This window comes from Trichosurus vulpecula, chromosome 1 (genome assembly GCF_011100635.1).
Source record: "Trichosurus vulpecula isolate mTriVul1 chromosome 1, mTriVul1.pri, whole genome shotgun sequence".
In the NCBI taxonomy this organism is placed as follows: Eukaryota; Metazoa; Chordata; class Mammalia; order Diprotodontia; family Phalangeridae; genus Trichosurus; species Trichosurus vulpecula.
In genome coordinates, this window is record NC_050573.1 from 430,662,581 (window position 1) to 430,675,908 (window position 13,328).

At 35.9% G+C, this 13,328-nt stretch overlaps 1 protein-coding gene across 2 annotated transcripts in view; it reads right to left on the minus strand.

The window, feature by feature from the left end:
• SREK1IP1 (SREK1 interacting protein 1) overlaps nt 1-13,328 on the minus strand; it is a 46,756-nt gene that overhangs the window by 32,077 nt on the left and 1,351 nt on the right. For both annotated transcript variants that reach the window (XM_036742259.1, XM_036742258.1), the window contains exon 2: nt 6,011-6,058. In XM_036742259.1, the coding sequence (XP_036598154.1) occupies nt 6,011-6,058 (48 nt within the window). The remainder of the gene's footprint in view (nt 1-6,010; nt 6,059-13,328) is intronic.

Genomic DNA, 13,328 nt, shown 5'->3' on the forward strand with positions numbered 1-13,328 from the left:
AGCAGCACTTAGGGGAAAATTTATATCTTTAATTGCTTACATGAATAAAATAGAAAAAAGCAGATCAATGAATTGGGTATGCAATTAAAAAACTAGAAAAAGAACAAATAAAAAATTCCCAATTAAACACCGTATTGGAAATCAAAGGAGAGATTAATAAAACTGAAAGAAAACCATTGAACTAATAAATAAAACTACAGTCTAATTTTTCAGAAAAAAAAACCCAATAAAATAGATAAACTATTTGTTAACTTGATTTTAAAAAAAAGAAAACCAAATTACCAGTATCAAAAATGAAATGGGTGAATTCACCACCAATGAAGAGGAAATTAAGAAAACTTTTAGAAGCCATTTTGCCGAATTAGATGCCAATAAATTTGATGAAAATGGATGAAAAAATATAAATTACTCAGATTAACAGAAGAAACAAAATACTTAAATAACCCAATCAGAAAAAGAAATTGAACAAGCCATCAGTGAACTTCCTAAGGAAAAAATCCCCAGGACCAGATGGATTCACAAGCAAATTCTACCAAATGTTTAAAGAACCAATTAATCCAATAAATTATATGAAAAAATTATATAAAATTTTATAAATTTAAATATAAATTATATGAAAAAATAGGTGCAGTCCTACCAAATTCCTTTTGTGACACATATATGGTGCCGATACTGAAACCAGGGAAAGGCAAAACAGAGAAAGAAAATTACAGACCAATTTCCCTAATGAATATTGATGCAAAAATTTTAAATAAAATACTAGCAAAGAGATTATAGCAATATATCTCAAGGATCATACACTATGGCCAAGTAGAATTTGTACCATGAATGAAGGGCTGGTTCAATATTAGGAAAACTATGAGCATAACTGACCACATCAATAAACCAACAGAAATCATATGATTATCTCAATAGATGCAGAAAAAGCCTTTGATAAAATACAGCATCCATTCATATTAAAAATACTAGAGGGCATATGAACAATGGAGCTTACCTTAAAATCATAAGTAATATTTATTTAAAACTACCAGCAAGCATTATCTGTAATGGGGATAAGCTGCAATGGGGATACCCCAACACTCCAATCACGGGTGAAGCAAAGATGCCCATTATCACTCTCTATTATTTAATGTTGTACTAGAAATGTTAGCTACACCAATAAGACAAGGAAAAGAAATTGAAGGAATTAGAATAGGCAATGAGGAAATAAAACTATCATTCTTGGCAGATGATATATAATGTTATACTTAGAAAATCCTAGAGAATCAACTAAAAACTTACTTGAAATTATTAACAATTTTAGTTAAGTTGCAGGATACAAAATAAACCCACGTAAATTGCCAGCATTTCTACATATTACCAACTAAGTCCAGCAGCACAAGATAGAAAGAGAAATTCCATTTAAAATAGTTGTAGACAATATAAAATACTTGGGAGTCTACCTGCCAAGATAAACCCAGGAACTATATGAACACAACTATAAAGCACTTTTCGCACAAATAAATCAGATCTAAACAACTGGAAAAATATTATTTGCTCATGGTCCAGCCAATATAATAAAATAACAATACTATCTAAATTAATCTGTTTATTCAGTGCCATACCAATCAAACTATTAAAAAAGTTATTTTATAGAGCTAGAAAGATAATAACAAAATTCATCTGGAAGAACAACAACAGGATATCTCAACTCAAGGATATCAAGGGAATGAATGAGAAACAAAATGTGAAATGAGTTGATCTAGCTGTACCAGATCTCAAATTGGCTAAGAAATAGAGTGGTGAATCAGTGGAATAGATTAGATACAAATTATGTTATAGTAAATGACCACAGTAATCTAATATATGATAAACCTAAAGATCCAAGCTTTTGGAACAAAAACTCATTATTTGACAAAAACTGCTGGGAAAACTGGAAAACTGGCAGAAACTAGGTCTAAACCAACATCTCACACCATATAGCAAGATAAGGTCAAAATGGGTACATGATTTACACTTAAAGGGTGATACTATAAGCAAATTAAGAGGGCACAGAATATTTTATCTGTCAGATTTATGGATAAGGGAAGAATTTAGTACCAAAAATGAGAGAGCATTACAAAACATTAAATAGAAAGATTGTATAAAATTAAAAAGCTTTTGCACAAACAAAACCAATGCAACCAAAATTAAAAGGAAAGCAGAACACTGGGAGGAAAAAAACTTTTGCAACAAGTATCTCTGATCGAGGCCTCATTTCGCAAATATATAGAGAAATAAGTCAAATTTATAAAAATACAAGTCATTCCCCAATTGATAAATGGTCAAGGGATATGAAGAAGCAATTTTCAGACAAAGAAATCAAAGTATCTATAGTCATAGGAAAAAAATGCTCTAAATCACCACTGATTAGAGAAATTCAAATTAAAACAACTCTGAGGTACCCCCTCACACCTATCAGATTGGCTAATATGACAAAAAAGGAAAATTCTGGATGTTGGAGGGAATGTGGGAAAACTGGAACACTAATGCATTGTTGATGGAGTTGTGAACTGTTCCAACTATTCTGGAGAGCAATTCAGAACTATGCCCAAAGGGCTATAAAACTATGCATACCCTTTGATCCAGCTAAATACCACTGCTAGGTCTCTATCCCAACGACATCCAAAAAAAAAGGAAAAGGAGCTATTTGTACAAAAATATTTATAGCAGCTCTTTTTGTGGTGGCTAAGAAATAGAAATCGAAGGGATGCCCATCAACTGGAGAATGGCTAAACAAGCTGTGGTATATGATTGTAATGGAACATTACTGTGCTATAAGAAATGAGAAGCAAGATGATTCCATGAACTGGTACATAGTGAAGTGAACAGAAACAGCACATTGTACACAGTAACAGCAATATTGTTCAATGAAGAATTGTGAATGACTTAGCTATTCTCAGCAATACAATGATCCAAGACAAGCCCAAATGACTACTGATGAAGCACACTAACTGCTTCCACAGAAAGAACCGATATTGTTTGAATAGACTGAAGCATGCTATTTTTCACTTTATTTTTTCTTTTATTTGAGTCTTCTTGTACAAAATGACTAATATGGAAATGTTTTACATAATTGTACATGTATAACACAAATATGATTGCTTACCATCTCAGGGAGGAGGGAGGGGAGGAAAGGAAAGAGGGATCAAATTTGGAACTCAAAACTTTAAATAAAAATGTTAAAAAAAAAAAAAGAATCAGGAGACCAAGCTGAGGCAATCAGAGTATCGGGAGATAATTAAAAGGAAATGCTAATGAAAGACAGACACAAGGAGCTATGAGGAGTTGAAAAGCTGACACGCAGGATCTGCACCTATTGTGCTGGGACATATGGGAAGGAGATACTGCTTTGCTGGGAGCTGATTATTTGGCAAAAGGAAGGACTGCCTCTATTATTAATAAAGTATAATATAGGGGAAAACTCAGTGGTTTATCAGTGTTGTACATCAAGAGTCTCTCTGACATGCTAATGATAAACAAGCAGAAAGAGTCTTTGCATCTGTTTTGCTATGAGAAGAGTGGCCTTACTGAAAGCTAACCCGAGAAAAAAGAATCCCCTGCTGTTTGCAGAGCTGGTGGGGGGGAGGCCATATGGCTCTCCTGCTATAGACCGTCTGTGAGAAACTCCTCAGAGACTCCCTTATGGGAACTGTTTGTCACTGAAAGAAGTTAACAATTTCTTAGTTCCCTTCCAAGGGAGGCTGAATCTTAAAAGAGCCTGACACTACTTCAGTGGTCAGAGAGAAGCAGAGAAGTATATTTACCCAATAGGATAGCTGTGAGGACGTGAAAGGGAACAGATGGAACAGGAGAAGTTATCCCTGGCAGGTAACATTCTGTAAAGAGACCAGGCACATCGAAGCCTGAGCTGCTCTGGGCACATGTGCTTCCTTACTGGTGGGCCTCCTTGATAGGCTTCTTTACATGTGTTTTCATTTTCTCTACAAACACAGTTTCAAAGAGTGCGACTGAAGATTTAAAGGTAGACTATTATTTTGATTAATCTTACTCTTGCCTTCAATTAACTAAAGGTTAAGATTATTGCTGCTCTTCTTTTAGTGAGAAAAGGTCATGATTATTCTTTCTCTTGTCATCATTTTCATACTTAAGAGTCAGTGGGGTCATTGGGACTTGTATAAATGGGAAACACACTGGTGGGAGCTCAGGAGCTAAAGTTGGAAGTAGTAGCAATGAATCATCACACAACAGGACCACTATCCCCAGGATCCACTCGAGAGAATCTGAGTTGTAACAGCACGGACATGACTACAACCAGTCTTACCTCCCACTCTAAGAAAACTCCCCAGACCTGCCAGGCAGCTGCCTACACAGCCTAGAGATACAGAAAGTGGGTGTCATGCCTTCAGGTTACATTGCCTGAATGAGTAGGCCATCACCACTTCTGGGTTACTTATTGTCAACATTTTTTCAACTGGGATACTAACAAATTTTACTGCAACACTCCAAATGGATATGGTAGAAATGAACAAACCTGAGTTATTCACTTCAAAGGAGGTCTAAATCAACTAATTCTGAAGAGATTATTTGAAGGTAAAAACAATGGTCTTGACTACTCTGAAAATATTCTCATTATCACATATACTAAACAATATCTATTGGACAATAACAACTCATTTATATAGTGCTGTGAAGTGAAGAAAATAAAGTTCAGGTAAGTTAATTAGCTTGCTCAGAAATATCTGGGAAGTGTCAGAGCTGGGAACAGAACTCAAAAAAATTTTTTAAATAATTTTTCTTTTGTTTTTATATCACCTACATTCCCCAATGAATTCCTCTTCCCCCTCCCAGATAGCAATCCCTAAAAACAAATAAAACACAAAAATAAATAGCTCACCAAAACTAACATATTGAAACAGTCTGACGTTATGTGAAGTACTCTACAACAATAATACCTTAATTTTGTAAAGAGGGAAGTGAGTAACCTCTTCTTTAAAGCTAAACTTGGCTATTAGCTCCCTAAAAGGGGGGATGGATTTTGTCTTTCTTTGTCTCCCTAGTGCTTATAGTATGATGCCATAGGTGTTTAATAAATTTTTGCTGACTTAACTCATTTCATTTTGGATCAGTTCATATAAGACTACTCGTACTCTTTGCAGTTATCATATTTACCATTTTTTATAGCACAGTGGTACTCAATTATATTCATGAAGCATAACTTGTTTAGCCATTCTCCAATTGAATGGAATCCATGATATCGGGCTTCAAAATCACTGGTTTTCCTAATACACCACCATGCTTCTCAAACTGCCATTTTATTTTCCGATAAAAGACTGAAAAACTTTTTGGTGACTTCACCAATATGTTAACGGTATTAATGTCTAAATAAAATTTTCATGACCTAACCTATCTGTGATAAATGAATACATTAATACACAAGCTAGAAAATTAAATGCCATTTTGAAAACAAAGACAGTTTTCAAGTAAAGGGCTCCGCAAATGCCAAGTGTTTAATCAAAACTTGATGAATGATACAAATTAGCAATGATTTATAAACTTACAGAAACAAAAGAAGTTATGCCAAGAAGATGGTTTAGAATAGAGATGAAAGCTTAAAAATAAGTAATCAGATAGCAGTCAATCAGTCAATAGCAATAAACAGCAGCCATTTATTGCATGGCTGGATTTTATCTATTCTTACAGTAAAGCTAAGAAGTAAGGAAATGCACACAAAAATTCCTTTTTTGGAACACAGTTTCCATGAAACTACATTCTCTAACTAAGCACTAGAATCCTGCTTATTCAATTCTTGTATAGTCATAAGATTTCTCATTGATTCACAGCAGGCAGGAATGGCGAATTCTCTTTGTTCCAATATTGGAATCTCTGAACCTATAAATGCTTTCTGGGACTTCAGGCTTTTCATCATATTCCAAGATGCTAATTAAAAGAAAGATGTACCATAACAGTTCTAAGAGCAGCAATATGAAATATCATAGTATGGAGTCTTACTACAGTATGCAGTACTTACGATAGCCACATTTTTTACATCCAGCTCTGATATTGTCCTTGTTACCACCTGAAATAAAATTAGACAGGAGATGTATAAACATGCACAGAACCCAAAAATATCTGCAAATGAAAAAAGTAAAAAAAAATGCTTTTATAGACAAGCAGTGTGGCATAGCAGATAGAATTAGAAAGAGTTAGGGTCAAGTCTTGCTTCAAACACTAACTGGTTGGATAGTATGAGCAAGACACTTACTCTTTCTAAACCTCAAGCAACTCACCAAAATGTACTATTACATTCTAGACAAGATGTGTTCTGTGTGGTTATTGATATTCTGATATATATCACTTACTATGGAATCCCTTTATTACCCAGACAAAAAAGGAAAAAGAGAGTAAAGAGAAAACCTTTAACCTAACTTATAAACTAGGTGGCAGAGTGGATACAGTGGAGTCAGTCAAATCTGGCCTCAGATACTTACTAGCTGTGTGACCCTGGGCAAGTCACTTACCCTTGTTTGCCTCAGTTTCCTCATCTGTAAAATGAGCTGGAGAAGGAAATGGCAAACCATTCCAGTATCTTCACCAAGAAAACCCCAAATGGGGTCACAAAGAGTTGGACATGACTGAACAACAACAAACTTATAAACACAAGTTAATTCTTATATCATCTGGGAATCAAAAGGTTTACCCACTTATTGATGTATTCTGACTACAATGATTACTCTAATTTGATATACATTACGATTTGCATGAGATCAGAATTTCAAATACTGTAATATATATTCCTTAATCAGAGTCATACAACATAAATAACGTGAGTTTTATCTGCAACAAAAATGCACTACACTTGAACTTGAATAAAATCTATAGGCTCTTTGCAATTTGAAAAATTGTATATTTCATAAAATTTTTTAAAAGCTCCAAATTAATCAAAGTCAATGGTAAATCTATCTCTATGCAAATTACTGATCTGAATAAAACTAGTAAAAAAGTGCACTAATGCACGATTTCTGCTACCCATAACGGACTGTAAAAAATATAATAGATACAAAATAGTATTACCTTGGCATATATTATTCTGTTACCAACTGAAAATATTCATGACTAAGGACACTGAATCACTCATCTTACCTTCCTCTTACTTTTGGAAAATACTGAATGTAAGTGTTTATGTTCTAGAGGTGAATCTTTGTCTAAAAATGAACAGCCAATTTTTGAATGAAAGGGGACTGTCTACCACACAATATATTTTAAGTGAATTTCAGTTTCATTATCTTGTAGTCTTAACCTGGAATTACAGATAATTTTCAGTTACTAGCACATATAAAGGGCAGCAAAGATATGGAACATATATGGATATATTTAGCACAGGGATTTATCTTTCTACTGGGTTCTTTGATTTTTTGGGGACTTACATCAAAGAAAATAATAAAGCCATTCTGAAAGTATGAAAGCAAGTAAAGCTGAGAAAGCTTCCTTTTTCCCTCAAACTTCTCATATGTTCAATTCCTCCCTAAAACTCCAATTTGAGAACAAATATTTTAGACTGATACAAAGCAAGTCCTAAAGAAAGGTGTCCATGCTAATACTACTGAACAATAGAAGCATTTTGTTTGTGCGTAGTATTTAGCACAGTGCTTTAGGCTCTTAGAGGACAGGGTATGTGTCACTGTTTATCTTTGTATTAGCTGAGAAGCTGAATCACTCCAATCTTGACATGCTTGCTATAAGTGAAATCAGAAGAAGGAAGTTGAAACTAAATAGAAAGATGGCTCACAGGTACTCCTAGGAGAGGCCAAGAAAAGAATTGGTGGACTGGGTTTTATCATACACCTGAAGACAACTAGAAACATTATTTCATGGGATATTTGATCACTATATAGGATGAGTATTAATGACAAGTATTTACAAAAATATCACCACAAGAATAACTACACTTCATATACCATTAGGTACTAAGGATTAAGATATAGAGAAATTCTATGCAGAACTTGTTAAGACCCTCCCACTTAAATCAATGGTACTTGGTGACTTCAATGCAAAGAGGGGAGAAATAGATGGGAAAGCATGGTTCATGAAGAATGCATGAGAGATATCAAAGATTCTTAGTTTACACAGAAGCTTCCTGCCTTATAAAACAGGAACACATCCTCCAAAAAGCACTGCTAGTTATTGCTCACCGTGAACACTAAATAACATCATTAAAAACTAAATACATTATATTTTAATAAGACAAGAAAAGTTTTGATATTGATGTGAGTTATCCTTAAGTTAGCTTTTAGTGTATAGCCAGATTACTGATTCATTGGAGCTTAAGATCAGAATTAATTTTAAAAACCTATTAATAGGAAAATACATGGTGCATAATTGAAACCCAAACCTGAACTATTTTAACAATAAATTGATCAAGATGGCAGCATGAAAACAGGGACTTGGTTGAGTGCTCTCCCAAATCCCCCCAAATAACTGTAAAAAAGGACTTGAAACAAATTCTAGAGCTACAGAACCCACAAAATGACAGAGTGAAATAAGTCTCCAGCCCAAGATGGCCTGGATGGTCTCTGGGAAGGGTCTATTATCACACTGTTCTGGCAGCTGAGTGCACCCAGCCTGGCAGCTGCTTCTGGAACTCCAGGCCCACAGATGGTGGGGGGAATCAAGCGGCTGATCAGAGCAGGAGCGCAGGGATCTCTTTGCTGGCACTGAGGCAGGATTCTTGTGCTTTGCCCTGCTTGGATCTGGGTCGTAGTCTTGGTTGGTGGTCCTTGGGGGAGGAGAAGCGCTGGTGTGGCAGAGTTTGTGGTGGCTGTGGAGAGGGAGCTCTCCTGGTAGTTACACAGCAGAAGGGAGTGCTTGCATTCACTGACCAGAGCACAGCCCAGGAGAGGAGCATCATACCACCTCAGAATAGAAGTAGCTCTGAAGACAGCAGCATAAAACCCCTGAAGCTTGGGACAGAGCACTTTCCATTCTGAAAGCAGTCACACCCTAACAAAGAGCTCAAAAGTCAAGTAATTGGCTGCAAAAATGAGCAGACAGTGTAAAAAGACTCAGACTATAGAATTTTACTTGGGTGACAAAGAAGATCAAAACATATAGCCAGAAGAAGTCAGCAAAGTCAAAGATCCTATATCAAAAGCCTCCAAGAAAACTATAAATTGGTCTCAGGCTATGGAAGAGTTCAAAAAGGATTTAGAACAATAAACTGATGATTAAAAATAGAAAATAGAAATTACCACAACAAAGGGACCAAAAGGGCTCAGAAAGCACCTTTATTGCTAAATACCTTGCTTGCCAAATGGAATGAGATAGGGCTGGCCAAAGCTAGAAGTGAGTTAGAATATAAGCTTGTTTGTAAAATTTTACAGAGGATGATGAAAGATTATGAGCAGTCTTATCTCTTAAGCAGAGAGAAGTCGAGTAAGATAAGTGGTTGGTAATATCAACATTTTACTGATGTGCAGTGAGATACTCACTTTTACATTCTCTAAAGAATTAAAAATGAATATCACATGGAAGGCAATGTCATATGATCTGAGCAGGTGGGTATGAACAGGCTACAACATATAACCAATGATGAACTCTGAAGAAGAAAAGGAATAAAAGATGTTATCAAGGTATTATACAATATGAAGAGTAATGTAGTTATATTGCTAGGGTAAGGGATAACTAGATAGCCAAAGTATTCCAGTGGGACATCAGGAGAAAGTGAGAAAGGACTCCTGTGAATGTAGGGGAGGGTGTAGATAAGAGTTGTATAGGATGGGAAGACAGAGATGGGTTGCGATTGAGAGAAAAAAAGAGTACTGCTGGCTCTTCCTCAAATTCGCCATTCCAATTCTTGCTTTCATGCAAACCTTCCTCAGCTCTGACTTTCAAAATGTTTATCATAAACAGCTAGGTGGCACCCTGGATGATGATGATTACTATTGTTAATTTTCTTTCAAGGTTCTGCTCAGGTGTCGCCTCCCTTGTAAAGCCTTTACTAATTTCCTTCATTTATTAATGGTTTCTTGCTCCTCAAATTACTTTATGTTTGCTCAATCTACATACATGGCACAATCACCAGTAGAACATAAGCCCCTTGAGAGCAGAGACTTTTCTTTTTGTCTTGCATATAGTAGGCACTACATAAATATTTGTGGACTTAAGCCTAGTGATTTTGCCCCGAGCTGGTTCTAATATCTCAGTGCCAGAAAAAGCAGCAAATTCTGCTTACATTCTTTTTTGCAGGTCACGTGATGCCTTGTACCAACAGAATATCCACTTATATTTTACAGGAGAATAACCAGAATTCTTTCCTTGATATCATGTTGCTGCCTCTTTTTGGTCAATATGATTTCTGAATTGTTTTGTTACTGAGATCACAAAATACAGAATTGTGAGAATTTGCTTCCCTTTTCAATGCCAGAGTTTAAAATGATAAAACCAAAATTCAACAACTTGGCTGTTGAGTTCAATGAAGGAACATCAAAGATGGGACTTAAACTTGGGTTTGTGACTTCAAAGCCAGTGCTTTTTCTACCATGCCATAATGGATCCCAGCTCTGCCATTTACTGCCTGTGAATCAGACAAATTAAATAACATGTCCATGGTTACAAAGTGGGAATGGGAGAGTGAAGACTTGAACTTAAGACTCTGGACTACTCAGTCTTCTTTCCACTATATCACTCCTGTAGAGCAAGTTGAGATGCATGACTGACTGTAAATACTTAAGTAGATTTTAATGCAATAGTCTCATTACTTAACATAGTACCACTAATAACATAAAGGCTACCCTGAGTCAAACTAATAATGATCCATTCACATTTGACTATTCCTCTGGCCTTATATACTATCTCTAAGCATATTATCACTTTTTTTCCAGCTCTAACTATTTTCCTGCATGCTAGGAATCTTCTATAATCTACTGGCACCTCCATCTAACATACAAAATCAAGTTTATCTTTTCCCCTGAAGCTGCAGCCTCCTGGCTTATTTCTGCCAGTGGTATCATCATTTTACCCAGTCTTCCATGTCGGAAACCTCTTTTTCACATCTCATGTCCCTTTGGTTTCCAATAAAAATAACAAAACCATGAATAGCTGACATTTATATAGCACTTGAAGTTTTAAAAAATTCTTTACATGCATCATCTCATTTAAGGTGCACAAATAACTTTGTAAGGAAAGTACTTTATGTCTGAAAGACATTGTTATCCCCTCCCTTTTAGAAAGACTGAAAATGAAGCTCAGAAGCTTAAATGACATGTCCCTTGGTTACCCAGCAAGCAAAAGGTAGTGTTTTTTTAAATACAACAACCCTTTAAAGTGAGACACCAGTAATGTGTCAGTATTTGAAAAGACGAGGATAGTTAAGCTCCTGGTGACTTGTCCATGGTCACACACAGAGTAACAGACTTGAACTTCATTGCTTTTTTCACTACACCACACTGGCCATCAAACCCGGTCAATTTTATCTCTGCAATATCTTTTCACAACCACCTCTTCCTTTTTTACCATCTCCCCATAAAACAATTACTATTCACGTGCACTACTATCACACTCTTCTACCATCCAATGAATTCTTCACTGCTCCACTGAATTTCTCATGTGGAAATCAGGTCATGTCACTTTTCTGCTAAAAAATCTACAGCAGCTCCTAAATTTACTGTCTCTTGTCCGGCATGCAAGGTGCCCTACAATCTGGCATTACCCTGATTCATCAACTCCATCCAGTATTGGCCAAAGTGCCTATTCTGGGAATGTACCTTTAGGCATCTTTTTCATTAGTCCCAAAGGAATTCACCTACCGTTTTTTTGTCTTCTGAATTCCTACCCATTATTTAAAACCCAAATTAAAATGCCAACTCTTTCAATTTAGTTTTTCATAATTCCCAAGTACAGTAAAAAACCTTTCCTCTGGGACCTCATATAGTATTTTGCATAAATCTCTAATGCACACATCATATATAACTTAATATTATAATGTGTGTGTGTGTGTGTGTGTGTGTGTGTGTGTTAGACTCTCCAGAAAGACTCAGTACCAAGAATGCAAAATGATCTCTGACTTATCAAAACTCTACTTCCCCAAATCCCTTGACAACACAGATTTGGGGAGGCAGTTTATAGGTTCATAGATTTAAAAATGAAAGATATCTCAGATGCCATCTAGTCTAACCCTATTATTTTACAGGTGAACAAACTGAGGTCCAGGTATGTTAAGTGAGGTGCCCAAGTCACACAGGTATTAAGAGGCAGAGGGAGAACTTGCAGGTCCTGACTCCATCACTAAGCATTGTATCATGAAGATGGTGATAAATACACGCTTGTTGAATTGAGTTGAGTGTATTCCCTGCAATGACACTTTAAAGCAGGTAGGAAAAGTGTTCACTCAGGAAACAGGCTCAGAGAAATTTTCAGTCTTTATCCATGCCTCAATTTACGGTAGGGATTCTTAACTTGGGGTACAGATTAGACAAGAGGTCTATGTATTTTAAGGAGTCTGTGAACTTAGATGGGGGGAAAAGACTTCTTTTTAAAACCTGACCTCTAATTAAAATTAAGCATTTCTTTCAATTATTTAAAAACATTACTTAGATGAGGGATCCAGAGGATTCACCTAACTGCCAAAGGGGTGCATGGCCCAGGGGAAAGAAAGGTTAAGAACTCTTGATTTAGGGCCATAGGATTTAGAGCTGGAAGGGGTCCTTAAAAACCACCTAGTCTTTTAAAGGAGTCAACAGAGGCTCAAAGAGATTAAGTATACTGTGTCTTACTCTCTGGTGGTGGTATGTAGAAAATATGTCACATACAGATTAACTAAAATTAGGCCTTTGGTTTCTAGACACTTTTCACTATACCACCCTGCTTCTGGAGTTTAAACTTTAATTAAAAAAAAACATTACTATTAAAAAGCTTTCCAAAATATCATTCTCCTCCCCCATCTCATCTACTTTTTTTCCCACACGCATTTGTGCACACATACCATATATACATACCACAGGCATACATGAATGCACAGCATACATACATGCACACACCACACACACATATGCTGTCCATAATACTGTCATACATGTCGCACCATATACACACTTACATATTCATACACACATGCATACCACATAAACATATATCCACACATACAAAATCTATCACACAATATATGCATACCACATACACACAGATAACTATATAACACATGGACATGCTTACACTCATACATGAATACCACATACAATACAAATACGCAGACGCACAGACACCCAGAAACATATATCACAAAAAATATATGTGTATACCATATACACACATGCAAGCATACACAGCATGTATATACACACACAACAGACATG